This window comes from Penicillium expansum, assembly GCF_000769745.1.
Source record: "Penicillium expansum strain MD-8 chromosome Unknown contig150, whole genome shotgun sequence".
Lineage (NCBI taxonomy): Eukaryota > Fungi > Ascomycota > Eurotiomycetes > Eurotiales > Aspergillaceae > Penicillium > Penicillium expansum.
The window spans coordinates 38,764-65,338 of NW_015971412.1; the positions used below are offsets into that span (position 1 = coordinate 38,764).

Genomic DNA, 26,575 nt, shown 5'->3' on the forward strand with positions numbered 1-26,575 from the left:
GTTGCCCCTGAAACTAGACGATGTGGACTTTGGTTGAAAGTTTTCATCAGTTATCATTTGACTGTAACATAATAGGAGCGAATGGCAGCCACCATATTCGGAGAGGTGTGATTGGTTTGCTCCCCAGTGTCTTGACTGGTTTCAATGCGGCTCTCTGACAAATAATTTATTGCCAAGCTTACCTGTACCTACAGATGTAGCTAGGGAGTTCAGCTGGGTTATTACCTTTTATGCGCACCTGTATTGTTTACCTTCTTGACGGTCTTTTCAACTGAAATCTAGCTTCTGGATACAGTTCGTTATACGTGGACCTCGCAATTTTATCAAACTCCTGGGTTATTTAACATATTCCTCTTGACCTCTCGATGGCAGACATTCCAACTACAACGATCTTTTCGCCACCCTTTTCCCTTGTTACAAAACCGCCCCTTCCACTGACGACAACCTTCACGCCGGCGATTGAATGCCTGACTGATTGGTGGGTATTCCAGTCTAGCTGGTCAGGATACACCTCCCGCTGGGCAAATTTAGGTCCTGAAAACACCGGAATATGTCTCCCATCGGGATGGGCCCCGTCGACATGGTATTCGCCCGGGATTGCGTGCCCTAGCGGGTGGGCGATGGCCTCAGGACCTACAACCGTTAATGGAGAGACTACAGGGACCTGCTGCCCTGTGTATCTGTGAGTATTTTATTCTGCAAGAAGGAGGAATCTTTGCTAAAAGGTCTCTTTAATAGGCCAAGTGACTTGACATTTACCCCACGATCTAGTACAAGTGGTGGAGACAGACCGTGGCATAGTTTTGAGGTTTGCGCTTTCGGTGCCACAAGTGACATGAAGTTCATCCGGACGAATACAAACAAAGCCGGGACTACAAGAGCCGAATCTGGTACTGCGGTCGCGGGGAAAGATGGTTGGAATGCATATGGAATCGAGCTTCGTTGGAGAACCACCGACCTCATTTCTGCCCCGGCTACATCTAGAGAACCTACTGCAACACATGCTGTGATACCAACGACGACCCAACAGCCATTGGGGGAGTCCACCAGCTTGTCAACGGGCGCTAAAGCAGGAATAGGAATCGGCGCTGCTATTGGGGGCATATTGGCTATCCTTGGGGTCGTGCTTCTACTTATTGGTAGACGAAAGCACCAAGGAAAAAATGCCGATGAGCTTCGTGAAGATGGACAACATGAACTTGACGCAGACGAGAATCAAATACATGAGCTAGGGTCCAACCATCTCCTTGAGGCGGATGACTCTCAGATGCCATCAACACGATCGCAGGAGCCAGCTGAACTGGACAATGCAAAACGACCGAAATAAGAGAAAAGAAGAAGCTTAGCCAGGAAGGCTCACATCCCACCCAATCAAGCAGCATCATTGTATTATTACAACTTTCTTCAGTTCAGTGGCCGCTCGGTACCACACAAAAAGAGATATTTTGGGGTATTTATTCCGAGGGGTAGCTGTAGTGTTCTTCTATGGCTTCCTTACACTAGAGAGTCGGCGAATAACTCGACTTTACTGGAGGACTGTATCTAAAGGGAGGGAAGTTTGCAGACTGGCTAACTGTGGGATGGGGATGAGACCAGGGTGAGATTTTCGCTCAGGGGGTTGGGTTTAGGGCATACACCTTCTGTTGTGAATTACACTAATACCTTTCGAGTAGCGATGTGTAAATCAATGCGAGAATTTAAGAATACCTCCTTTCTCGACTGAGGAGTGAAATCATATAGTAAGAGGGTAACCTAGACCTCACCCTGTCTATAGTGCCTTCCCATCCCCGGTCGATCCTAAAGAACTCCGTAGTGCTCACTTATATCTCACCTGACACCCACATGACAATGGACATGTCTGAATTTTGTATTCCACAACTAATCACAGCCTATATAGACTTCATCGATGCAAGTTATAAGTACATACGACCATAGGGTGTGGAAAACAGGGCTTCCCGTCCGCTCAGCCGTACTTAAGCCACACGCCGGTGAGTTAGTAGTTGGGTGGGTGACCACCAGCGAATCCTCACTGTTGTATGTTTTTGTTTTTTTAATCTTGTTGTTCTTTAGAAAGTCCCTCTTGCCGCCCTACTCTTCAGCCCTTTCACCTCAGTCACCTGGATGCCCTGAACACCACTATTCTATACCTGCATATCCTGCACGCCCCTGAGCCGCTGACATGTCCTTCCTCTCCCATGCTGACTTTTTCTCAGGCGTATTAATATGGGGCCGAGCATGGAGTAGATCATAGAAGTACCATGTGGCCGGGGTGGTTCAAGCTATGTTTTTTACTATGGCGATACCATAATAAATGACACCTAGGCTGAAAAATGGGTGCTGTAGTCCATATTTAATTAGGTTACCACTGTCCCAGCAGTATCTTACGGAACTTCATTCGGAAGCCTCTGGCTTTTTGATGTTTGTGTGTTAAAAGACAAGACTTCAGCCACTATATGATCGGCGTTGCAACTTCTATTTATGGAAATAGCTATTCATGGTATTCGGACGACATCTCCGATAAGAATTCTGACCTCAGTTCCGGGAGGTTTGGAAGTAATCCGTTGAATTATCAGTAGAACTAACTGTTCCGATTTTTAATAGTGAGAATACAAGCGTTAGGGTTGGGGTGGGCTATAAGATATATTAATTTGAAGATTTGGGTGGGGAGAGCATAGATGGAACTAATGTGTTCGCTGTCGCCGAGGCCTTGTTACACGAAGCGCGTGCGTCGACGAAGTGATGTGGTCGAAGCCTACTATTTAAAGATTGTGGATTATTTATTACAAGGCGTATTTCATTATTTGTATCTTTATTGGTGCTTGTATTGGGTCATTCATTTTTACTTGGGAGACTATTAGGTCTTGGTGAGATCCACTTCTCATATTCTAGGATATGATTTATTATATAACTAACATCGCTATGTTACATAAAGTGATGGGAAGTCGACAAGCGTTGCAAACGAGTCAACTGTTTGCTGTGGTTGATGTTGTGAACATTCAAAGCTCAACTCGCGCCAATAAAACATGCGAAATAACCCTAAGGAATATTTGCAGATAGAACCCCAAGAAAAAGATTAGACAAAATTAGAACAAAACCCCTCTCCATCATTCACATCGTAGAAAACGGGCCTCTAGAAGAAGATACAAAGATAGTACGCTCTTTATTCATGTCCAATGGGGTGCCTAGATCATGCCCGCCATGTTATTGGTCTTTCAAGAACCTCAGCCCTAGAAAATGCATTATAGGTCCCTTATTTGTAGCCGTACGAGCTAAGCTCATGTACAAAAGGATTTGAAGGGTTGGAAGCCGTATCTATCTCTTGCGGTGCCTTGTAGGTGCTTTGTTGGTAAGGAAGACTCTGTCTAGCGATAGACTCTTCCTTTACGGATAATTGCTGCGCTTTCTTTCGGAGGTATACGAACCATCCAATTAGACCCGCAATTATCGCGGTGGCCGCAACAGAGCCGATTACAACTCCTGCAATCCAGCCTTGGCTCTGACTAGATTGCGATCCTGTCACGGTCTGCGAATCACCGGTTTGGGTGGCTGCGGTTGATGCGGCAACTGTGGGTGCAGCCGTTGTTGGGGAATTGTTTGTGGATGAGCCAGTTGTGGATGGTGCGGTGGTAGATAGGACACTTGTGCGGGAAGATGTGGATATAGTGGAAGATTCTGGAGATGCAATCAGTTCATATATTCGCTTTTTGGCTGTTGTATGTGGGCACATACTTGAGCTAGTGGTTGATACTGCTAATTCGCGAAAGACAGTGAAGGCGACCCAATATTCTGCGCAGAAGATATTGCTCGCTGAAGGTGATGCGTATGGCGCTGATTGGAAGATGGTCATGGTACGACATACATTGCTAGGTACGAAAAGAAAGTAATAAGTCAGCCTCTTGCTTTACTTATTGGGATACTATTCCTTCGAAATACTTACCATGAAGACGTTTTACCATCATCATAGGTGATACTATTGCCTGTACAATCTGTGGCGTAGCCGCAAGCACCTTTAGAGCAACCGCGCGCATAGTTCCCCGAGGTAGTCCAAGTCTCGGGGTCTGTTAATGCCTGGGCTGGAAATAAATAAGCTCAGTCCGGTTCTAAACTCTCCGTATATCGATCGTGGGTGCGCACTCACTTGTTGAAGGTCCCATGTACCATCCGATAAAATGAGGGTCACTCTGTATCGAAGCCATAGCATTACTCTGGCCCATAGCACCATGAGATAAAAGCATGATACTCAGTAGCATAAACCATTTCAAAAATGGTGTGGATGAAGTCGACATCGTTGATCTGGAAGATCGTCTCTAAATCCGGAAATCGAATGTCGCGTGGAGTAAAGGGAAAGGGCGGCGGCCATAATTTATTCGGCCTGATACCCTGGATACAACTCACTAAGTTAGGCGCCAGACAACAGCCTCACGTATACGCGAACTTCTGCTTTCTATTTCTGCTGCATAGACTAACACTGCAATGCAATGGCTGCCCTGCCATGCCCGCTCGGGCGAGAAGGGACGCCAATGCAAACGCCCCTGCTTGCTTTTTTTGCCAGTAATACCAATACCAGGCATCGGTATTACCTAACTGCTAGTATGCAACTCACATCTTTTTCTATATTTAATTTATTGTATTCATTTAAAAGAATACTATATTTATTACCCGTGGCGTGCATGCATTAGCGCGAGTTCTCGAGCCATCACGGCAGGGTATACGGAGTAGCGTCAGGCCAATCAGGGGACTACAATAACCGCCACTAAGACCCGGCAAATCAAACGGTGTATTCCGACCACTCAAAGCCACTTAATCGCAGATCCTAATTTATTCTCCTGGAGCAAATTGCGATATGTCTGGGCCAGTAGTGGATTAGGAACGGAGATCCCCGACGGGATTAACTATAATCGTTGAATCTAAGCGCTTAACCTGAAGCCATGATATGATACTCAAAGGTCTCACTTCTGCTCTTTCTTATTTTGTTTGTCTCCATTGTGTCCACCGTCTTTTATACTATATTGAACTTTCATTTACTCACTGTCGTTTTTGTTTTGCGGCTATCTCTTTCGCCTCTGCGCATCTGCCCTGAAAGATCCCCACACCATGTTATCAATCACCAACTTGAACAATTCGCGCGCCTTGCGCCTGGTCGTTCCTATTGTCGTAGTTTTCGCACTCGCGTACACTTTCTATGCGGACTGGAAGCCAGTACAAAAAGTTATTCCCAGCTCGAACCCCTCAGGGGCCATTGTGACCGGCGACGCAAGTTCAGCTCCCCCAACTTTACAAATCCCTGAAGATCCTTCGCCCAGCAAATCCAAATTTCACCACTCAAACGCCAACACTTCAATTTTCAATATTCCGGATAAAGTCTGGCATTCCGCAAAAACAGATGACATATCGGAAAATCAGCGCAAATGGGTGAACAGCTGGTCGAGCACCACTCCCGAATGCCGCCAAGAATTGCTTACCGACCGATCCGGCGAGGCGTTTGTTCGCGCATACTACCAGGAGACGCGGCCAGATATTGTCGAAGTCATTGAAAGCTTATCCATTCCAATTTTACGGGCAGATCTTCTTCGTTATTTGATTGTTCTCGCTGAGGGCGGGTACTGGAGTGATTTAGATGTCACTTTGGAGAAACCACTTTCTGACTGGGTGCCCACGGAGTACAAAGATCAAAATATCGATATGATTGTCGGTTTGGAATTCGATTTTGCTTATCGGGGCCCAGAAGCCGAGGTTGCATCTCAATTTTGCAACTGGGTGTTTGCAGCACAGCCGTCATCTCGCAACCTGCTTGTGATTGTTAACGCTGTCATCAACGAGTTGAAGCAGATTGCAAAGACCAACAATGTGTCTATCTCCGGTATCACATTGGAGATGCTCAAGGATGTGGTGAACGTGACTGGACCTAAGATCATGACGATTGCGATCTTAGAAAGTCTAGGACAATTGCTCAACAGGACGGTGGATGACCGCGACTTCTCAGGAATCAAACATCCGAAGATGGTCGGTGATGTCTTGATCATGCCCGGTGTTTCATTTGCGGCGGCCCAAAACGGATTCCCTGCGGATCAAGGTGATGTACTTGTGACACATCATTACGAGGGCTCGTGGAAGCAGGCAGACGCAGAAGCCAAAGAAAGAAAAAAGCAAAAGGAGCAAGAAGAGCATGAAGCACAGAGTCACCAAAGATGAAACGAAGCACTGTAACAATAATCTGCTGTATAAATTGAACAAATGATGTCTATAATCACGTCTCATGAGGGTACTCGCGGAAAATATGTAACACAGATGTGGGCATTTACAGTCTGTGGGTATTCGGAAAATTATTAACTTCTGACTTTGTGGAACACATTTCAAACAGCAATACTGGAATCACGCGTCACAAGCAAGGAAGGCAGGGATAAGCGCCACTGATAGCATAGATAGAATAGCGGGGCGGAAAGCGATAGAGAATGGCTGGGGATTGTAGGAAGCAGCTAGTCCTTCACTTCTCCAGATAGTCCGCATATCCACTACGTCAATTTAGGTTTAAGAAAAAGCCCTAACTCTGAGTTCGCTGTCTACCATATGCAAGAACCCGCAGTATCTTTCCATTTTCTGTCCTCTACCTATAAATTCTGGGAGTAGCTCCCAAGGCAGATTCACTATAAAGCTCCACAACGGGCTATGTAGATTCTTTTCTCGCCTTTTGGCAGAAATCCACGCAGGGGCCACCACGCTCATACGTACGGATTGTCTTCTCAAATTCTATATTATAGTGTTGGAAAGATATTCGAACCTACTCAACTTTATCTGACAAAGCTTCGCATATTTAGACAAAGCATGGGTCCCCTTACAGCAGTGGAGACAGCACGACAAGCCCAAGAGAATCTTTGTCCTTTGTCTTCATCGATGGTTACCGTTACCATATAAAGTTAGAGAATCTAGAAATCCCGGCAATATAGACGAAAAACTTCGCTGCGAAGCTGCAACAGTTATCTGGATACATAAGAATTGTCCGGAAATACCTATTCCACAACTATAGAAGGTTGGACTTGTTTGTGGCCAAAGTATATAGCAGCTTAATTGATATCGTACTTAATTATATAAAGTCTAACGTGTGGTTTCTGCAGTTTACAAAACCGCAGAATACTCCTTTAGGGCCTAGATTCTTTTAGTCAATCAAAAGATCTATTATATTGCTCTTAGAGACCTAGAATAAACACCTTCATCACTAGGATAAGAGAACGAACCTTTTCAAGGGACTTTCTTGTATAATACTCTTTTTAAGTCGAGTACTACTACCTCGCATAGGAACTTAGACCTTAGACTCGAAAAGTGCTTTGCGGTTTTCTAATTGTCCTCTTACTCTTCCATTCTATCAATTAGAAAACAGGGAGATTCCGACTGACATTAGCCGAAATTTAACTTTTTCGGCAGCCGACGTATACTATCCTGATCTTCTATCTTATCAGGATAGTCGCATACTAAACCAGCTAAACTCTATCAGCTATAAGGATAATAACCGGGCCTAGATAGTAAGATTGACGATAATAAAAGCCCTCCTACCACAGTTCTCTAATAGAGAACCCCGAGAGGGGCATTTTTTTTTACAGGTTTATAGATCTCTATCCTAGTAATATCTTCGTTGATAGCAAATAGAACGTTAAGCTTGTGGTTGATCTAGAATGGGCCTATTCTCTACCAGCGGAAACTTTCCGTCCTCTATACTATTTGACAGGTCGTTCAGTCGATGACCTAACAGGAGAGCATTTCGAAGCCTTCAGGGAAGTATATAAAGAATTCGTGGATATTTTCAAGGAAGAAAAGCATTTTTCTCCTATCAACAGTTTCTATCCTTACAGGCCCACTCTTGTAAGAAATGGCTGGAAAACCGGAAGCTTTTGGTATTTTCATGCTTTGGAGAGCCCGAATGGCTTATTTAACCTCTTCCGTTAACACTTTTATCCCATTTTCGAACCTTCGCGTCTCAATTCTATAACAAGAAATTCATGACGTACCTTGCCTTTTCAGGGTGTATGAGTAGGGCAATCAAATCCTTGGTCTTATGTTCCTGAGCTCCATTAATTTCGATGATCGCCGATAGCGACTGGTAGTTGACAATACGCAAATCTGACTTGCTACTGAAACAAATAATAGCACTCAGTGGCACTCGATCATTTTTCATGAACAATGTATTTTTATTGTCTCTGACCACGGAGTCGATCTTCGAGCATAAGACACAAATGGAGCACCCACTGCTCGTAGGGGCGATGAAACTCACCTAGAGAGGCTTGTATATAGCACAGGACAATATTGTGCTGACCAATCCTTCCCGTTGTGTAACTATTGGCATCTCCGGGTTGCTTGCGATATATTTGGCCCCGTATATCGTAGTGTTTGTTACTCTCAGGTGTCACATGCTCGCCATCCCATAGTTACTGACCATATAGTAAGTATCTTTTCCTGATTTGTACATTAACATTCCTACAATTTACACATTGTACACCATTGTCTATCATCGTAGACATCAACACGTAGTGTTCATCAAATATAGCTTCCACGGCATCAGCTTCCAGGGGAAGGGCGCAGATGACTGCTATCTCAAATTCGTCGCGAGTTCCAGGGAGCATTTTTAGATGGCTTAGCGAGTCGCAAGGTTTGGTAGAGAATCGGCGTTAGCATTAGCAACAGATAAACACGATGACTGATTTAATGTTTGTCCTTCCACGGTCTGCAGAAGGTTCTGTCGTTCGATATGGATGCCGTGGGGGGTTGTCGTAGGAGTACGTTTCATTGGGCGCTGTATATTTTGTCTAGACTGGATTAGTATCTTCTCTACGACAAGTGACTTCTGCGTCGTTTCACACCGGTTGATGTCGCGTATGAACTGTTGAGCGGCGCCTAATTTCGCGCTACGCTTGATGTAGGAACCTGGGTCTTGGTCATAGATCTATATAAGATCGAAACAAGCCTCGAGAGTAACATTGCATACTCTGTTTATGTCATCCTGAAAGTTCCGTCGCTCACTCCTAACCGCTGCCATCCGGGATTTCCCTCGCCCGTAAGCAGCCAATAGCTATGATTCGTTTGGCATTGCTGGATTCAGCTGGCGTAGTTTCACCAGCTGACAGGACAGGTATTGATCATCCAGATTACAGCTAAGTGCAAAGCCAGCTTTACTTTGGAGTTTTCTTTTAATTCCAGGCTCTACTGCCTCCGAACAAAAGCTTTGCGCCGAAGGAAAAATTATTTGACGGGATTTAGGTTAGGTGAGTAAGGTGGCAATTACATTATTAAATTTACACTTCTGTCTAAACACATCTGGTACCGCTGATCGCGATGAAGTTTGGAGACCTAGACTGGCGAAACATCTAGCGGTGACCAACCTGTTCTCCTGAAGTCCACCCGCTTGTCACCCAGATTCGTCGATATACACTAGATGGTACGATCGGAACTCGGACCGGTTGTGTAAGTAGTGATCCCATAGGTCAGGGTTTTGTTCCTTCGCTTCCTATTGAGCGGCGTTCTTGGGCTACTCTTAGCAGCAAGTGCTCTCCTAACGCTAGAGATTGTTACCTGTGCGCCAAACTCACGCAAACGGAAACCCGCCATCTCATCGGGGCAGAGACTAGGCTTTTCCACCAAACGATCGCAGAGAACTTCCAACATCAGTGAGGTAGTACTGCGCGGCCTGCTGCTCGAATAGGAGGGAGCTCTGGTATTGCCGAATCGCCGCAGGTTGCTGCGGATGGTTTTGACAGAACGCGGAGGGCATCCGGCGGCCTCAGCGGTCTCGGATGTTGTTAGTGATCAAGATCATATCGCAGATGAATTCTCGAGTAGCAAGGGGTAGATTTGGTGCCATTTTCCGTCGTGGTTGTTCATCTGTTGGTGGGGCTAAGGTGGTGTAAGTTGCTGCAACTTGAACCGAGGTGGGGTGGTTGAAGAGAGTTCGATACCACTGTGGTTACCCATACATTTTTATACCGACAGCTTTCCGTCAGTTTTCTATTTTGGAGCGATACGATTTGAAGATTATTTCACTAGTTAATGAACTCAATATATAATACTTCATTTTACAAGCATCTTAATTCTACTTTCAATCCTTCTTTTAAACCTCACTACATTCCCCAACCGCCGACGATGCGGCTATATACACTTGATATTTTTCTATTAAGTGAAAATGCTGTTGGCGCGTACTCTGAACTTCGGTTCCATTTCTCTTTCACTTTGGTTTACTTATAGTGAAGAAATGAATGCTAGCATTTTCAACCACCAAACTAGATTTCCAGGGACTCTATTGCTTCATAGTAGTTCTCTAGGCCTCATCTCTCTCATCCATTTTTGTGACCTTCAGTCCGCTTACTGACATGACTTCGGCCCTATTCCACAACTTATCATTGACTAAGTTTAGTCCATATTTCCAAAAGGAACACCACATGCAATGCCTTGGGCCACGTATTCAAAATATTAACTAGCCCTAGAGACCCCTCCACTACCATCTCATGTTAAACTATAGTTTGATCGTAGACACCCTATTCTCGGGTACAAACAAGGATTATGCCAGCTTTGGGCCACTACAAGGGGTTGGTAAACTGCATCAAACGAATCAGAGAACACGTTGAAACTAGAAGATAAAAGTGTATCCCAGATTCTACGGCACGAACGCATTGTTCTACCAATATGGAGGCTCCCTAGTCCCTAAATCTACCATGCACTACGGCTGACGTGCAGATGAATGACTTGGACCTAACCGGCTTCCAACGAATCACCCTTCATAATCTTCACCGATTTATCTAATAATGTTGACCCTCTACACACCATCAGAGATGGCTTTACAGGAGAAAAAATTTGATCAGTGGTCAACCAGGTGCACCGACATTTCGCCCTCGTACGTGTTCATTGGGTGGTGAAGTAGCAATAAAACTGAGCACCTGAACCCTGGGCACAACTTTGGTGAACAATAGCGAACATAAATACTTCGATGGCTCCTGGCATTCCATGCTTTTTTCTAAAGGCTGTTTTTGCTCTTCATTAAGTCTCATCATTACTTTGAAAAGGCTCTGCACCAGCATGTTCAAGCTGGCCCTATCCCCCGAGCAGCCAAAAGCCATGGCTATTCAAACCCACATCAACGAATCTTTGTCTTCTGTCTTCATCGAGCAATACAAGCAGAACGAGTATGCGACTCTGGCGAGAGCAGTTGCCGATATGTGCCAACAAGCCCTTTCAAAAAATGGCATACCCCATAAAACCCAGAGCCGCGCGAAGGAGCCCGAAAGCCTCCGAAAGAAAATTGAGCAGCGTGAGCGCAAAAATGGACGATACAAAACTCTGGAGGATGTTCGTCACGATATCGTGGATCTCGCCGGGGCTCGCATCATTCTTGAAAGATGGGAAGATCGTCATTTTGTCAAGGAGATAATAAATGAGACGTTCAAAGTTCAGAAAGAGGAGCTCAAGAACGAAAAGAGTGGCTATGAAGCAGTACATTATCGTGTCCACTCTAAGCAAAATGGGTGGCAGTGCGGTCCCCATACAACGGAGGAGCCCCTTGTTGAAATCCAAGTTCAGTCTTATTACATGGCGCAATGGGCCAATGTTGAGCACGATGCTCAGTATAAGACATCTAAGGGTCCGAGCCAAGCGATGAGCAACAGCTTTGATGTTTGGCTCCGGTCGTCTAAACTGACCGAATTGCTTGCCGAACAAACCAAAGCATTAACGACCAAGCAAGATGCGAAGGACAAACGAAAGTTCAGGGGTAGGAAGCACATCGGCAACCATTTGGACAAGTGGTTCTCGGATGATGATGAGAATGCCGCCGACTGGGCAAGGAATCAGAAAGAGATGGGATCTTCCACAGCTTTAGAAATATATTTGGATGCTCGTGGATGGAAGACTCCTGAGTCTCTAAATCGATTGCTCTACGAGCACTTTGGGCCTGAGGCACAGGATGAATACTCAGATGTTGCAGCAAAATATGCGGGAATCGAGTTGAACCGTGTAATCTATCTAATGGACCGGGTAGTCCTGAACTGCGGAGAAAATTGTGCTGGTGCCTTCGAAATCCCCAACAATCATGAGGTACATGCCTACAAGATCCAGGTGATTTTGAGCACGTTCATCTGGATGAATCGTCTCTTTCTGCCAACCTATGGATGGCAGCGTTTATTCACGCGCATTGAGGACAAAAAGACCGTGCGCGAGGGTATTCTCCTGCTTGGAATGAGCGCCCGGCAGAATTTTGCCGAAGAAAGCTCCTTAACCGACGATGAGGTCAGCAAGCTGAACAGGTTGTGGGATTGGTTTTACGAAAGTCGTGATCGACCGATCATGTTGGCTTTCACGATGTCGAACCAGGGGGCTATTAGAGATGTTCCCAAAGAAAAGACTGATCTGCGAAATGCCCTTCGGCCACTGATTGCGGCCTTGGGTCGGGGTCTGGCTTGAGCCTTAACGTTGACGGTCAGTGAATAGCAGAGCAAAAAGAGTTCCTAATATCTGTGATTGTGAAGGAGAAGATTAAATTGCGGTGTCTGCAACCGCCAAAGGTTGTGTTTTTCCTGTTGTCTTATTGCCCTTATTCTTTTCTGTCAAGAATATATATGTCCATCGACAGTCAAAATGCTGCCTATAACTCTCTGGAAAGATTTTGTTGAGTGTACTTTTTTTGCAAATGGTGGAAATTAAAAATAGCCACCAGCACTTAGAAGGTTTGTTGAGATTGGTTCCTGCAGTTCATCACACCCCATCACACAATAACCATTTGACCTGTCGATTTCAAGTGCTCAGTCACACGTGCTAGCGAACACGGCCGATATGTGTCCAGAAAAAACGAAACCCAAATGAATAAAACATGAGCTGAAGTAGTAGAGTTATCGCTATGCTGTGGGATGTCAATTGCGAGTGCGTGTAAAAGGTGCTGGTCCTGACCACATCAATATAGCTAAAGGCCAACAGACTCTTGTTTCGGGTTTTTTTTAAAAAAAACAGGAGGCAAACAATGATATGAAATTGGTAATGCCGAGATATACCTGTAAGTGAATATGATACAAGCGCATTATGTTGAAAAATACCGACGCGTATATTTGGCCAGGCAACCTATTCTGCAAAGTAGTAATTTCGCACATCAAATGAAAAGCCGTCTCCTACTGTTCTCTGACAGTAAAACTTCTTAAAATTCCCACAAAGGTTCGAATTTTTGAACTAGCAGTGCCGTGAATGCCGTTGTGACGAGTGGCGATGTGTTTCTCGAGTTGGGTGAGCTTTGTGAAGCAGGCACGAGGCCGCAGAAGGTCACACGAGGAGACTGCAAGAGCAATGCAGGTCAATTCAGCTATGACGAGGGCTCGGGACTCAAGCTCAGTCATAGGAGCTTACACGACTCAAGCAGAAGGTTTGATCAATCACCACGGTGAGATGATTATTGGAGACTTGCTGACCTGTCATTGGCATAGGGCTCAATGAAATTATTGAACACCTCCGTTTTGAGGCTCTTCTGAACGGTTCCCCTCCGCATGATATTTCCGAAGGTCAAATCAAAAGAATGAAGGCAATACTTTCACTGGTGGAGGATAATGGTTATCTTGGTTCATCAACAGCCAACCGAGCCCTTGACTTTTGGATCTGGTGTGGGCTGATGCCTGGGCGATGGGCCTTGACTCCAGATCAAAACCTCTGGGAAGAATTTTTAGAGGAGGACCTGTTATATAAGTCTCAAGGTCAGTGCAATTTCAGGGCAAAGCAAGGTGAACAGGGGAGGTATAGAGTTAAAATTGTTTTTCATTTTCGATTCACCAATATTCTTCTATCCAATTAGTTTTTTGGATAGGGATAACCTTTTACATGAGACAGATGGAGCTAACCTTGCCTAGATGGCTCAGATGCACGAACGCAGGCATTGCCCGGTTTGTCCACGTGGATATCTCCGACTTTTAGTGTCAGCAGAAGGCTTGAATAGCCACTCAAATTCCACGCCAAGCTCAAGGCTCGTTATCTGGTGAGTATCAGTTGGAATTCATTGGTATACCAGAAAGGACATTGACATAGTCTAATGATCCTAAGGGCAACTCCGGAAAGAGAAGTCTTACAGACTCCTTATATGAAAAGTAATCCAATAGTGATGGCAAATTGGAATACAGGTCGGCCAGGAACATGGTGGATGGGAGGGACATATGAATGGTAGCATCGAAAAGAGGGGGTCACATCGCATCCCTCATGCAGGAAAGCGTGCAGGGCTTGGGAGACCTCGGCCCATTGGATATTCGCGCAGAAAACCAAGTGCAAGCGCTTTGTCCGCCGAAATTATAAAAAGACGTGTGCCCGTGTGCCCTATGATCCTTCCCCCCTCCCCCCCCAAACTAGTGTTGGAGTTTGACTTGGTTTGTAATTAATTCGCTTCATATTCTTTGTCTTCGTCAAGCCTCTCTACGTCTCTTTGCTCCTTATCTTTGAACTAAACCAATATATTAGAGCGAGGACATTTTGTCTACTTTGTTTTGAGTATTGAAACTGTTGAAGAGAGCCCGTGCAGCAGAAGGACTAGCGGGATATGCACTAACTTTCTAGGTTCCGCAGTAGAATACATTACGTATCAAAAGCCTGATTACACTTTTAGGTATCAACTTTTGATCAACTATGGTAGCATGTGGTGTCTTATTGGGAGCGAAGGCGACATTGCCGACGGCAGACTGATCCAGAAGAGCCGAAGAGTGCTTCATCCTGGGCTAATTAGAAGATATACTGCATAGGAAAACGTGAAAAACAAAATTACGGTTCTGTGACCGAGTATTTATATTCAAGAGATTGGCTTCAAGACGTTGCCTACTCCGACTAGAGAGCAGAGTCAGCAAAGGTCTATATTTAGCTATAGACTTAGTTAGATATATATTTAAAGCATCTTTCCTCTGAAGCTAAGTTAATTCTTGCATTGTAATGAGATATTCGACTTGGGTTCCTGTTCTAGGGACAGAAAGGTCGAAATTTATGCAACATACACCCCCAGGATGGGCTTTGAGTCAGGTTCAGGTTTGGGTTTTAAGCCTAACCTACAGAACCCTACGTTCGGGCTTTAGGTCGAGGGTTATAGAGACACATAAGAACGCAAGAAGCAAGGAAAAACCGATGATACGCTAAATGAGGCTCAAAATAGATGGAGAAAGAGGAAACGAAAATAAACAGCTCTATCTACCCTGATCCTGTCGCGTGATCACTCAACATGGGATTCGGCGCAGCCTAAGTAGAAGCAAAAAGAGTGCCCGATAGTGTTGAGCAAGGATATACTCAGTATGGAGAAGGCTCAACCACTTTAGCTTATTGGTGGTCATTCGGTATCCACCACCTCGATCCTCCAGCTCCTGATCACTTTTTACTCTTTGGATGAATCACCATCAGGCTGTCCAATAAGCATTTCTCTTACATATCATACAGTAGCTGTATTTCCCCGGTAAAGTATAATGATGCATTTTACGGGCTGTGAGAACGAATATGATAGAGCAGTGAACCCTTAGGGTGAGGTTGGCGCGTAGCTTACGCTTCGGCGAATGAAGCTGTCAAGTTCTAGGAATAAGGTTATATTCCTGCCCCGATAGCTGCAGATACTAAACTGAGGCGTTATCAATATAGTAAGGTAGACGTAGATGATATAACACGTGAGCATATCTTGTGCCATGGCTGACAGCCCATCTGGATAAGGCGTCAGTTGCTTATTTCTGTGAATCCCCGCCGAAATAAGCAAATAGTAGAAGATCGATTCTCGGGTTTACTGAGTCGTGCCTTTCCTTCACATCCCTTGAAGCAGCTGCAATACAAGCTTACTAGGACCAGTGACTCATTTGCTATGGATGTTGGAGAAATATTATTGTTCTATAGGGTGACTCCAACCAAAGTAGGACATGGAACAGCAAATCGACCCCCACGGGCTGTAAGAGCTGTACCTCACTTCACTTCGGTTGTTCAGTCACCTAGAGTGTGTTTGGAATCAAGCATTCTCCAACACGCTTGTGGATCAATGCCGCTCTCAGAAGCTAGCTTGCACTCCAGAACATTGCGGAATTCAATCCTTGGACTTGGAAAACTTTGCTACTCGCACGCAAGGATTGTGCGATGCCATTATTATGGCGTGCATGCTACTAAGAGTAGCGAGGATAGAAGTCAGATTATTCCTGTATTCTAGACTTAAGACTTGTACACATTTCCAATTATACCATATATACGTTCTTGGATCTCATTTAGTTTACACCTCTGGTTACACGCAGTATTCAGTCGCTTTGTAATACTTTAATAGAGTGAGTTGCACATGTCCTTGAATGATCCGGGATAGATGGAACAGGAAAGCATGTCAGAATCCACCCTTTGACCATCCAGCGGACAATTAAATCCAAATTGAGCCCGTGCTCTACTCTAGCAGCCCATTTTCTCTACACCTCTTGCCCCTTCCAAGTTGGACCGCTATGCCGAGAGCTCGACGGAGATGAAAACCCCGATTAGGGGTCAGTCTTGCGGTTGTGCGTGATTCTCACCCGGCTTTTCAACCTATTTGTTGTTCTCATCATCCTTCTCACCTGGCGACACCCACCCGGCTATTGGCCGCACATGAGCTGATTATTCTGCACGATCAATACTCAATGCACCCTCAGTACCCAAGCAGCACTCTAAGGTGAGTTCGTTTGATATAGGTGAGAATTCTAGAAACCGGGGTGGGAGAGGTGAGAGCGTGGTGACAATTCTCACTCTTGTTCTCTGTGGTTGAAGATCCCCTAGACGGCTACATAGTGAAACTTGGCCGCCCTAAAAAAAATCAAAGTCCAGTCTCAAGGTGGCCGCTATCACTGGTGCATACCCTCATAATGCCATGCTTGTTGCCTGTAAAACAGACATTGGAGGTCAACATGGCTCCTAGGTTTACGAGCTCCTGCTGGAAAAGGGATACGAAGTGCACGGTCGTCCCATCCAATTATCTTACGGTTTGGTTATGATTGGGCACCAATACATTTTGTTTCTTTCTTCTGTTATCACCTCTTAAATTAATTATGAGTTTCGTGGAAGCTAGTTCCGAGAAAGAAATCGGGTTTGATCAAGACCAACCATTGGTAAAAAAATAAACACTCTGAGGCCTATAGTTGAGTTGTGGAACGATGGAATGTTGAAATCAACTAACTTCTACCACGCCAAAGATAAGGAGGTTTTCTTCGGCTACAAGTCAAAGAATAAGCGCGAAATGATCATCGCAAAATTCAGTTTACCTCTCCGACACGTCCAGGACAAATATATATATCTAGAGAAGGGCTGGATACTTCTTTGGTTTACGTGGAACGACCAGGCCCACAGTAGTACGAGGATATGATTGGCACAAACTAGCTCCCCAAAGCTGCTCTTAATGAGACAATCGCTGGTTATAGAGAAAATCTCTTGATGATCTCACGAAAACATAATCCAATATTACAGCTATCGTGTGAAACACGGTTATATCACGTTGATCGTTCTAGAGAGGCTTGACTGAAACATAAACGAATATATCAACCTCCGATTTTCACTAGCTCGACAAACTCAGCTCTTTCAAATCTCTCAAGTCGGCGGTGGAACGTCTACAGACCCTAGGTCTAGATCATAGCGACATTAACCCAGATAACATTATGTTAAAAAATGGATCGCCGGTATTGATTGACTTTGAACTGTATCAGCCCTTTGGGAAACGATTACAGTCTTTGGGCATGGCGAGATGGTATAAAGGTCCATTTTATTCTTCTGAGAATGATCATGACATGTATTCTCTTGGAAATATTTAACCAGTGCAGTACATGACACACCCCGTCTGAGGTGTGACAACGATCTTTTCTGACCGTAGATTACTCCAAGGGAAGTGAAAAAGAGCCAGGAGAGATCGGCTAGTTGTAGAGGATCTATTTTTACAAGTAGTTTTTAGTTGAACCTATACTATCTTTCTAATGATAAGTTAAAACTTAATAGTTGTACTCCCAAACTAATAGCTAAATAGAGTACATGAACTACACCCTTAAATACTGCCTACACTACTTTATTTCTAAGTAGTGAAAACCCTAGCCCTTACTACCCTAATTAGCTAAGTACACCTATACTGATATATCAAGCGTAACTACAGGGACACCCCTATTTTAAGCCCTCAGGCTTTAACCCTAATCTTTAAAAACAAGTAATATAGGTGCAATTCCGTTCAATAGCTTCAGCTGCTCGCAGCCCTCTCCAGTAAACCCCTATCGAAGTAACAATTCAAGTGCCAGATTTGTAGACCATCCGTGCCGCATCCCCCCTCAGATTTGGCAATCTCGTAGACAAAAGCTTGGGCCAGAGGTACTATTCCCTTTCCACCTTTGAGATGCAAGTTGTTTGTAGTCTCCACAATCAAGGTATGCTTGCCAGTTGTTTCATCACTCAACACAGTGATTGAGATTAGGTCATGCTCACAACGTTCGAATTGTCCGTAGATACCGATGTAGTAGTCCCAAATCTCCTTAGCCCCAGAGATGGTAGACGCATCAGTGTTCACCAGGGTCGCAGTGGAGGCGTAGTATTTGGTCGGGGGTGTTGTGGTTTTGGCGATGCTGAAGTCCACCGCATATTTAGCGTACCAAGAGAGAATCGGGTTGGTCGAGAACACCGAAGGTAGGTTGCCAAGATTCAACGGCCCTTTGACCACGGTGGTAGTGACGGTCATGCTCAAAAGTATAACGGATTGAAGGATAGGCTGGAGTGGATGGATAAAGTTGCAGGAGCAAGAACAATCCAAATTATTACTTCCTGAAAGAAATGTTGTGACATTAAAATTCAACATGAAGCGGAAGCTCCCGAGGTCGGCATAAATATTACGTTCTTAACGGTTGGTTATGTACATTAAACTGTTATAACCCTCGGGATCGCATGTTGATCCCTCGGAGAACTAGACCTCGGCAGGGCACTGAAACCTCGGGAATTACCAGGAAAACCAAGTATAAAAACTGCGATACATTCCTAGCAGCTACTGTAAATGTAGTTGCTATAATTGAAATTAAGTCTGTACCAACGTGAAATTATAATAATACCAGACCAGTATACCGTTCACACATCAGGAGATGGCCATATCGAGGTTTCCATCGGGGAGAATGATATTCGGACATCTACCTCCCAATTCCACCGCAACAATTCAAATTGGGTTGAGACACAGCTTATGAAATCTACTCCCAAACACCACCCCTACTGGTCAAAGAGATATAATCAGTATCCATATTCGTAGCAAGGAGACTACCGGTAAGCTCTCTAGAGATGATACAAAAACACCTAAAGGGAAACCAGCCTTATTCACTAACTCCTGAAGGCAAAGTGTTGATAGCAGAGTCATTTGCTATACTTTATAATAGAGGTATTACTAGTAGCTAGACATAGTGCAGCCTCTATGGCCATTACTATAATAGTAGCGTTAAACGATATGATCGCCGTGTATAAGCCTCATGGCTCTCGCTGAACGATTTCAAGGAAACCATTACTAGTAGGGCATGATTCTCTATGGAATTTATCATAACATCTAGCATACTCTGTTTAGAGTAGTATTTCTGTCTTTGTGCGTATTATCTAGGGGATAAACTTTGTATCTAAAGATGCTGACTGCGTGCTGGCTGCTTATGGTAAATCACACCCAGAAACAGCTTGAAATGCTGCACGAGACACACTAATTCCAGATAAGCGCGCTTACTGTCATCTCGCTTCATCAGATTACCGAATTGCCTAATGATTTTCCTCTTCTTGTGGGGGGAAATAGCACAGATTCGAAATGCAACGCGTGCGGTGGTAACTGCGGCGCCGGAATCCAGCTCAACTGCTTAATGCAGGATGAGACTGAGGGTGCATATATTTTTAAAGGTTGTGCTAAGTGGGGTAGTTGTGTACAAAGTACTCCGTATTCCGTACGATGTTTCAATTTAGCGCCAGATCAAGATTCCACAATGTCAGCCAGCCACAAACTACTGTGCAAACCAATTTTAGGGCATTTCGCATACCCCTCGAATATTCACCCCCTTGCATGTGGATTGATGAGTCTACCAAATAGCTCTAGTATGTGCATTAGTTAGAGATTCCCCCGACTAAAGGAAATCTCGATGATAATTCTTAATCCCCCTCCTACGGAGCACTACTTAGCTTCCAGACAGAGGCACGTGGTGGTTACTTACTTTCTTTCTTTTTTCATTGGCTTATTTTTGAACCCCTCTTACGGAGGACATCGAGATCACTTTCCTCAGGAATTGTGTCAATATGGATTTTTTTCGGAATTCCCAGGCTCTCTTGGCCTTGAGTAGTGGTGTTGCTCTCCACCATCTGTTCTACCGCTTAAGCGAATGGGATACCAGGTCTCCATTTCTATTGATTTCGTATATTTCTGTCTTGGTCGTTGGGAGTGTCGGAATTTGGTTTTTAGATAGCCAAGCGCAAGTTGTCGTCCCCTTCTCACCCAATGAATTCCGAAGGTGTTGGCTCTATCACATCCTCGGTGTATTCAGCAGTATGCTGGTCTACCGAGGATTCTTCCACAGACTGGGCAAATTTCCGGGTCCTTTCCTTGCGCGCTTGTCTAACCTCTATCTGACAATGTTGTCTTCCAAACTTCATCTCTACGAGGAAATTGGCAAGCTTCATGAGACATATGGGGACTATGTTCGAACAGGTAATCTAAAAACTCCTCCTTTCGCGGAGTTTATTTTCTAAGTACTCCTCATATACAGGTCCTACCGAAATCTCAATCACAGACCCAGCAGCAGTCCAGATTATTTATGGTAATCAGTCCAAGGCTACGAAAGGCCCTTGGTATACATTGCTCGACCCGCGAGTTTGCCTATCCTTCACCAGAGACAAGCAAGAACATGCGCGGCGTCGGAAAGTTTGGGATCAGGGATTTAGCACCAAGGGTGATATCTTCTATTTAGACCGTTCAATGAAGAATTCACACTAACATCAGAACCCCGTTAGCAATCCGCGCCTATGAGCCAGTCGTTGCAGCATATGCCCAGCAACTTGTGGAAGTTGTGGAGCGAGACCTTGACAGTCCAATTGATATGACACGTTGGTTCAGCTACTATGCCTTCGATGTGATGGCAAGACTTGCCTTTGGAAAATCATTCAATATGATTGCCGAAGGTAAAGAGGCCTACTTCCTGAAGACAATCCGGACTGATATGAAAGATATTGGCCATCTCAAACATATGCCATGGATATTCCCTATCATCATGAAAATTCCGCTTCTGAACGCAAACAATTTGAGGTTTTGGAAGTGGATTGAAAACCAGTTCATGGAACGGAGTGCTGTAAGTCTTTTCTATGGATCGATAATTATTAATAGAATTTATGCTAAGCGTGATTTATAGAAAGAACCAGAGCAGCGAGATATATTTTCTTGGATTCTTGATGAGTATAAGAAGGGGCCCCAGTTACCCCAAGATACGCTTAACCTCCACGGGGATGGCTATCTCATTATTGTGGCGGGAAGGTGAGAAACTCGAAACCTGATACTTGATTCCTCTGAATGTTCACTTTGCTTACCCTGACTAGTGACACAACTTCTACATCTCTATCACATCTTTGGTTCCATCTTGCTAGTCACAAGCCTCTAGTTCAAAGACTTCAGAAGGAGCTTGATTCTCTTAAGGAGCTGAATGATGACGCGCTCTCCAAGATCGATCTTCTTGATGCCGCAATCCACGAGACCCTGAGATTACACCCGGCAGTTCCTTCTGGTCTTCAGAGACTCACTCCACCAGAGGGTCTGACAATTGGCAAGACATATGTTCCCGGAAACACCATTGTCCAAGTACCTTTATATACGATGTTCAGAGGTGAGTTTACTCATGTGTTCACACGTTTATCAGGCGCTAATCTAGTCTTACCAGACCCACGAGCGTTCGAACGTCCGAATGAGTTCATTGCCGAACGCTGGACTACCAATCCTGAACTTGTCAAGGATAGATCCGTGTTTATTCCATTCAATATAGGTTGGTTTCGGTGGTGTATAGGTAATTATAAGTGTGCTGATCAAATTATAGGATCGTGGGCCTGTGTTGGTAAACGGCTTGCACTCATGGAGCTTCGACGAGTGACTGCAGAGCTCCTTCTTCGGTACAATATTTCCCTTGATCCAGGAAAAGGCAACGAGTCCTTTTTGAAGGACGGGAAAGACACGTTTACCCTTACTGCTGCACCGCTACACTTGAACTTCACCAAGAGACAGTAAGATGCAATTGGAGGCCAGGGTAGTATTTAAACTCTTGTCTAGTTAGTTAGTAACCATGTATTTAATGCTGATTACAGTATCCAATTGCGAGATAATGACACTTGGAAGGTTTCTAGAATCAATATATATTGTCTCTCCATCTAAACAAGGTTTAATATTTATAAATTCGACATTGGAATTATAAAAACTGCATATTTGGGAGCACCTAATCCCATACCATAAAACAAATCAAATGTAAGATGGGTTGCGAACAAGCACTCTTCGCACCTTGCACCTCAACCCCACCTGACACACACCTTTGTGCAGCGGCTTTTATTCGTAAGTGCTGAACACAGTGATGGAGGTAAGGCAGCACATAGTAGAAAACCGGTGGGCACAAGTTTATTTCGCAGCCCATACGACATGCAGTCAACAACCCACGCGTTGTCTTGCACTTTCATCATATGTGCATTGCTCGTCAGCCTCATAGCCCCCCAAATAGCTGCCCGCCACGTATTAGGAGCCGCAGCCCCGCGCCGACGCTCCATAATCACCATCTTGCTTTAAGGCACCGATTTACCCAAAGCCATCTTCATTTTGTCTAATCTCCACCGGCCTTACTTGAAGGATCTGCGACTCTCACTAGTGTCCCGTCCGAATCTAAACTAGATGGATCCATTTAGCATCACCACCGGTGTTCTTGGAATTATAGGATTCGCTTTATCCAGCATCAATAATCTTCGTTGCATTATTGATGGACTTGAGGAAGCGAACGATGTGATCCAAGATGTCAAATCCAACTTGAAAGACATCCAGCTTCCGCTTTCCGCTCTCGAGAATCTTCGGATTTCCGATAGCACAACTTTTGACGAAGCGAGAAGAGATTTAGAGAAGACTGGTGTTGCCGAAGCCGTTAATAACTGCGGTCAAGCATGCGCTGCGTTTACAAAACAGCTTGAGAATTGGACGAAGCATTCCACTACTACAAAGCTTTCCCTCAGGGATCGACTATCAGTCGGCCTGTGGAAGAAGGAAAAGATTCAGACATTCCGGACGCAGGTCTCTTCTTGTCAGGCTATCGTTCAGTTTGCCATAGAAAGCGCCCAATTGTACGTGATTGAGTTTGATTGGCAAGAAAATATGCTAATTAATTAATCGAAGGGTTATTCTGGTCCGATCCGAAGGTGCATCCCAAACTGCACGGCAAGAGACAGAGAAGCAGCTGAAAGCTCTCGAGGCTGCTATCCAGGAGCATATCGAACTCACAAAGAGAAAACAAGACGAAACGTTGCACCGCAAGAAGGAACTCGAAAGTCCTGGGGCCGAAGATGAGGATGAAGACGGCGGTGCTCAACGAACTCTGGCCATCCAAGAGACCGAACAGCAATCACGCGTACTCGAAACCGACCAAACAGCCTCTAAGACTGTGACTGAGATAGTTTCAAAGTTGTCTGTACAGCAGGCCGCCAGCACATACAACACTCATTTTTCAGGTAGCCACAATACGGGCATACAGATCGGTCACAGCATAGGTACGATCAATTGGAATGGTAGTCGCGCCTAATAGATGGTCACGAGCCAGATTTATACTCCTACTTGGGGCATACGGAAGGTCAAGCATTATAAAATGGACGTTACTTAGCGATCTCGCAGTTCCGTGGAGCTTGGTGGCCATCTGAAAGCCGTATGCCTCAAATGGCGCTTGCAGGGACTGAGCCGCCATATGTTAGCTCGATCATAGCCACAACCAAACTATGACGTTGTATTGTTTATACTACAGTGGGGACAGCCGGCACTGGTGGGTGCTTTGAGTACAGTGAAGTTTTAATATCAACGCGTGCTCTTATCTGGATGGATTTGATTATTTAATCATTTCTTGTTGACCGTGATCTGACTGTTCTGGCCCGGGTCGATCGGATTCCAGAAAGAACACGGTAATAGCAACCTGCGTAGGACCAGTACTAAGTAGATCAATAGAATGCTCGATGTGGGCTGTCTACTACCGATCTAATCCCCTGTCTTAGCGCCGTGGAGTCACCTGATGGTGGACTTGGGGGCTGAGGATGTGCCCCTCCTTCAGCTGAGATTCAGACAATAATCGTTCGCGAAAATACAACAGACACACAGTGGTTTGACCATGGCATCGACCTCATTCTACGGAAATAACTCTGGTCTCCAGATTGGAGTTCACACCGGTCCGATCAATCTGCCACCAGGTGAGTCGGGAACTCGACACAGTTAGGGTCGACCGACTAACCGCCACTTTCCACCCTAGAGCAACCAGAAACTCCTACCAACCCATTATCGACTGTCCCCTTCCCGCGCGACGAGGAGTTTGTCAGCCGTGACGTACTCCTTCGTAAGATTCACGAGAAAGGCTTAGTCCCGGGGTCGAGGATAGCACTTGTTGGCCTCGGTGGCGTTGGGTAAGTACATATCTAGCAGTACTTTTATTGTCTGTTGCTCACAGCTCGAAGAAAATCACAACTTGCCATCGAATACTCTCACCAGATCCGAGCCCAATCTCCGACAACATGGGTTTTCTGGGTGCACGGGAGTAACGAAGCCCGGTTCGAGCAAAGTTTCCGGGACATCGCAGACCAGGTCAAAATTCCGGGTCGTCAGGATCCCCAAATGAATATCTTCAAACTCGTCGAAAACTGGTTTCAGGATCAGAAGATAGGAAAATGGGTCTGCATCCTTGATAATGTCGATGATGACCAGCTTCTTTCGATGAGAAACTCAACGAATGCCTCGAACAAACCGCTTCTAGGATATATTCCTAGAAGCCGAAATGGATATGTCATCATCACGAGTCGGTCTAGAGAGGTGGCCTTGAAGTTAGTCGATCACAAGGGCATTATTGAGGTTAACCCCATGGAAAGTTCCGAGGCACTGGAGCTCCTCCAAATAAAGCTTGGCCAACCAGGGGAAATCCAGCAAAGCGAAATCCAAGAAAGTGAACAGTTGGTAGACACGTTAGAATTCATGCCGCTAGCGATCGTACAAGCCGCCAGCTATATTCGAAATCGAGCGCCTCGCTATTCTGTGTCACAATACCTGACAGATTTCCGAAAGAGTGACCGGGAAGCGACAAAACTCTTGAAAAAAGAGGCAGGTCACGTCTACCGGGATTGGGAAGCAAAGAATTCAATTTTAGTGACTTGGCAAATCTCATTCGATTATATTCGCCAAACAAAGCCATCGGCAGCAGATCTACTTTCTCTTATGAGCTTTTTTGATCGCCAAGGAATACCTGAGAAGCTTGTCCGGCCCCGACCTCAGACCAACTACGGATCAAGGTCAACCTTGGAGCCTCTAAGTGACTCTAGTGACGGGGAGACATCTGAATCTGATACTGGCCCTGATTTTGAAGACGACGTCATAACACTGAGGGATTATTCATTTATATCTATTTGTGAGAATAGCACTTTTACGATACATCGGCTGGTTCAACTGACTACGCGCGCGTGGTTGAAATCCCATGGAGAAATAGATCAATGGAAGAATCAGTCTATTAGCACCCTTTTCGACGAGTTTCCTGATACCGGGGAATACGAAAATTGGGAGAGGTGCAGGCTGCTCTTTCCTCATGTCAAATCCTAAATGTTACAACCGCCGACATCAGCTGAGTCTCAACAGCGATGGGCTACGTTACTTTATAGAGGTGCATGGTATGCGTGGCTAAGCGGTAATATCTCGGATATTGGAGAAATGGCATCATTATCAAGAGACCAAAGAATCATTTTATTGGGCGATGAACACGAAGAAGTTATTAATAGCACACTTATGTTGGCATCGTCATTCGTGCTTGAGGGTCGGTGGGAAGCGGCGGAGCAGCTCCAATTACAGGCGATACAGATATGCAAGACGAAGCTCGGCGAGGATCATCCCACTACATTGACGAGTATGGCGAACCTAGCGGTGACATTTTCCGACCAGGGCCGGTGGAAGGAGGCCGAGGACCTCTAGGTGTAGGTTATGAAGACTAGCAAGATAAAGCTCGGAGAGGATCATCCCGATACGTTGGCGAGTATGACGAACCTAGCGGTGACATTTTCGGACCAGGGCCGGTGGACGGAGGCCGAGGACCTCCAGGTGTAGGTTATAAAGACTAGCAAGATAAAGCTCGGAGATGATAATCCCGATACCTTGACGAGTATGGCGAACCTAACGGCGACATCTTGGAGCCAGGACCGGTGGAAGGAAGCGGAGGACCTCGAGATGCAAGTGCTAAAGATAAGGAAGGCGAAGCTTGGCGAGGGTCATCCCCAGACGCTGATCAGCATGTCTAATCTCGCTCATACCTGGAAATCTTCAGGTCGCGATGCTGAAGCCATCGATTTGCTGCGAAGTTGCTTAGCCAAGCGGAAACAAATAATA

At 45.2% G+C, this 26,575-nt stretch overlaps 7 protein-coding genes across 7 annotated transcripts; 5 read left to right on the top strand and 2 right to left on the bottom strand.

Annotated features, from left to right (window-relative positions):
• Window positions 1–365: 365 nt before the first annotated feature.
• Window positions 366–1,327, top strand: PEX2_047730 (uncharacterized protein; the record flags this gene model as incomplete). The annotated part of the gene is made up of 2 exons (XM_016742048.1): window positions 366–682; window positions 739–1,327. 2 exons carry the CDS (start codon window positions 366–368, stop codon window positions 1,325–1,327), a joined length of 906 nt encoding a protein of 301 aa, XP_016595570.1.
• Window positions 1,328–3,250: 1,923 nt separating this feature from the next.
• Window positions 3,251–3,847, bottom strand: PEX2_047740 (uncharacterized protein; the record flags this gene model as incomplete). Its single annotated transcript, XM_016742049.1, has 1 exon — window positions 3,251–3,847. One exon carries the CDS (start codon window positions 3,845–3,847, stop codon window positions 3,251–3,253), a length of 597 nt encoding a protein of 198 aa, XP_016595571.1.
• Window positions 3,848–5,094: 1,247 nt separating this feature from the next.
• Window positions 5,095–6,192, top strand: PEX2_047750 (uncharacterized protein; the record flags this gene model as incomplete). Its single annotated transcript, XM_016742050.1, has 1 exon — window positions 5,095–6,192. One exon carries the CDS (start codon window positions 5,095–5,097, stop codon window positions 6,190–6,192), a length of 1,098 nt encoding a protein of 365 aa, XP_016595572.1.
• Window positions 6,193–11,055: 4,863 nt separating this feature from the next.
• PEX2_047760 (uncharacterized protein) lies at window positions 11,056–12,435 on the top strand (the record flags this gene model as incomplete). Its single annotated transcript, XM_016742051.1, has 1 exon — window positions 11,056–12,435. The coding sequence occupies one exon, from the start codon at window positions 11,056–11,058 to the stop codon at window positions 12,433–12,435; it is 1,380 nt and encodes a 459-aa protein (XP_016595573.1).
• A 5,749-nt stretch (window positions 12,436–18,184) lies between these two features.
• On the bottom strand, window positions 18,185–18,676 carry PEX2_047770 (uncharacterized protein; the record flags this gene model as incomplete). Its single annotated transcript, XM_016742052.1, has 1 exon — window positions 18,185–18,676. The coding sequence occupies one exon, from the start codon at window positions 18,674–18,676 to the stop codon at window positions 18,185–18,187; it is 492 nt and encodes a 163-aa protein (XP_016595574.1).
• Window positions 18,677–20,577: 1,901 nt separating this feature from the next.
• Window positions 20,578–23,756, top strand: PEX2_047780 (Cytochrome P450; the record flags this gene model as incomplete). Its single annotated transcript, XM_016742053.1, has 9 exons — window positions 20,578–20,653; window positions 20,712–20,894; window positions 20,956–21,290; window positions 21,351–21,472; window positions 21,535–21,818; window positions 21,873–21,974; window positions 22,026–22,209; window positions 22,876–23,301; window positions 23,354–23,756. The coding sequence occupies 9 exons, from the start codon at window positions 20,578–20,580 to the stop codon at window positions 23,754–23,756; spliced, it is 2,115 nt and encodes a 704-aa protein (XP_016595575.1).
• Window positions 23,757–24,329: 573 nt separating this feature from the next.
• On the top strand, window positions 24,330–26,164 carry PEX2_047790 (Tetratricopeptide-like helical; the record flags this gene model as incomplete). The annotated part of the gene is made up of 4 exons (XM_016742054.1): window positions 24,330–24,408; window positions 24,468–24,618; window positions 24,670–25,764; window positions 25,858–26,164. 4 exons carry the CDS (start codon window positions 24,330–24,332, stop codon window positions 26,162–26,164), a joined length of 1,632 nt encoding a protein of 543 aa, XP_016595576.1.
• Between the last annotated feature and the right edge of the window lie 411 nt (window positions 26,165–26,575).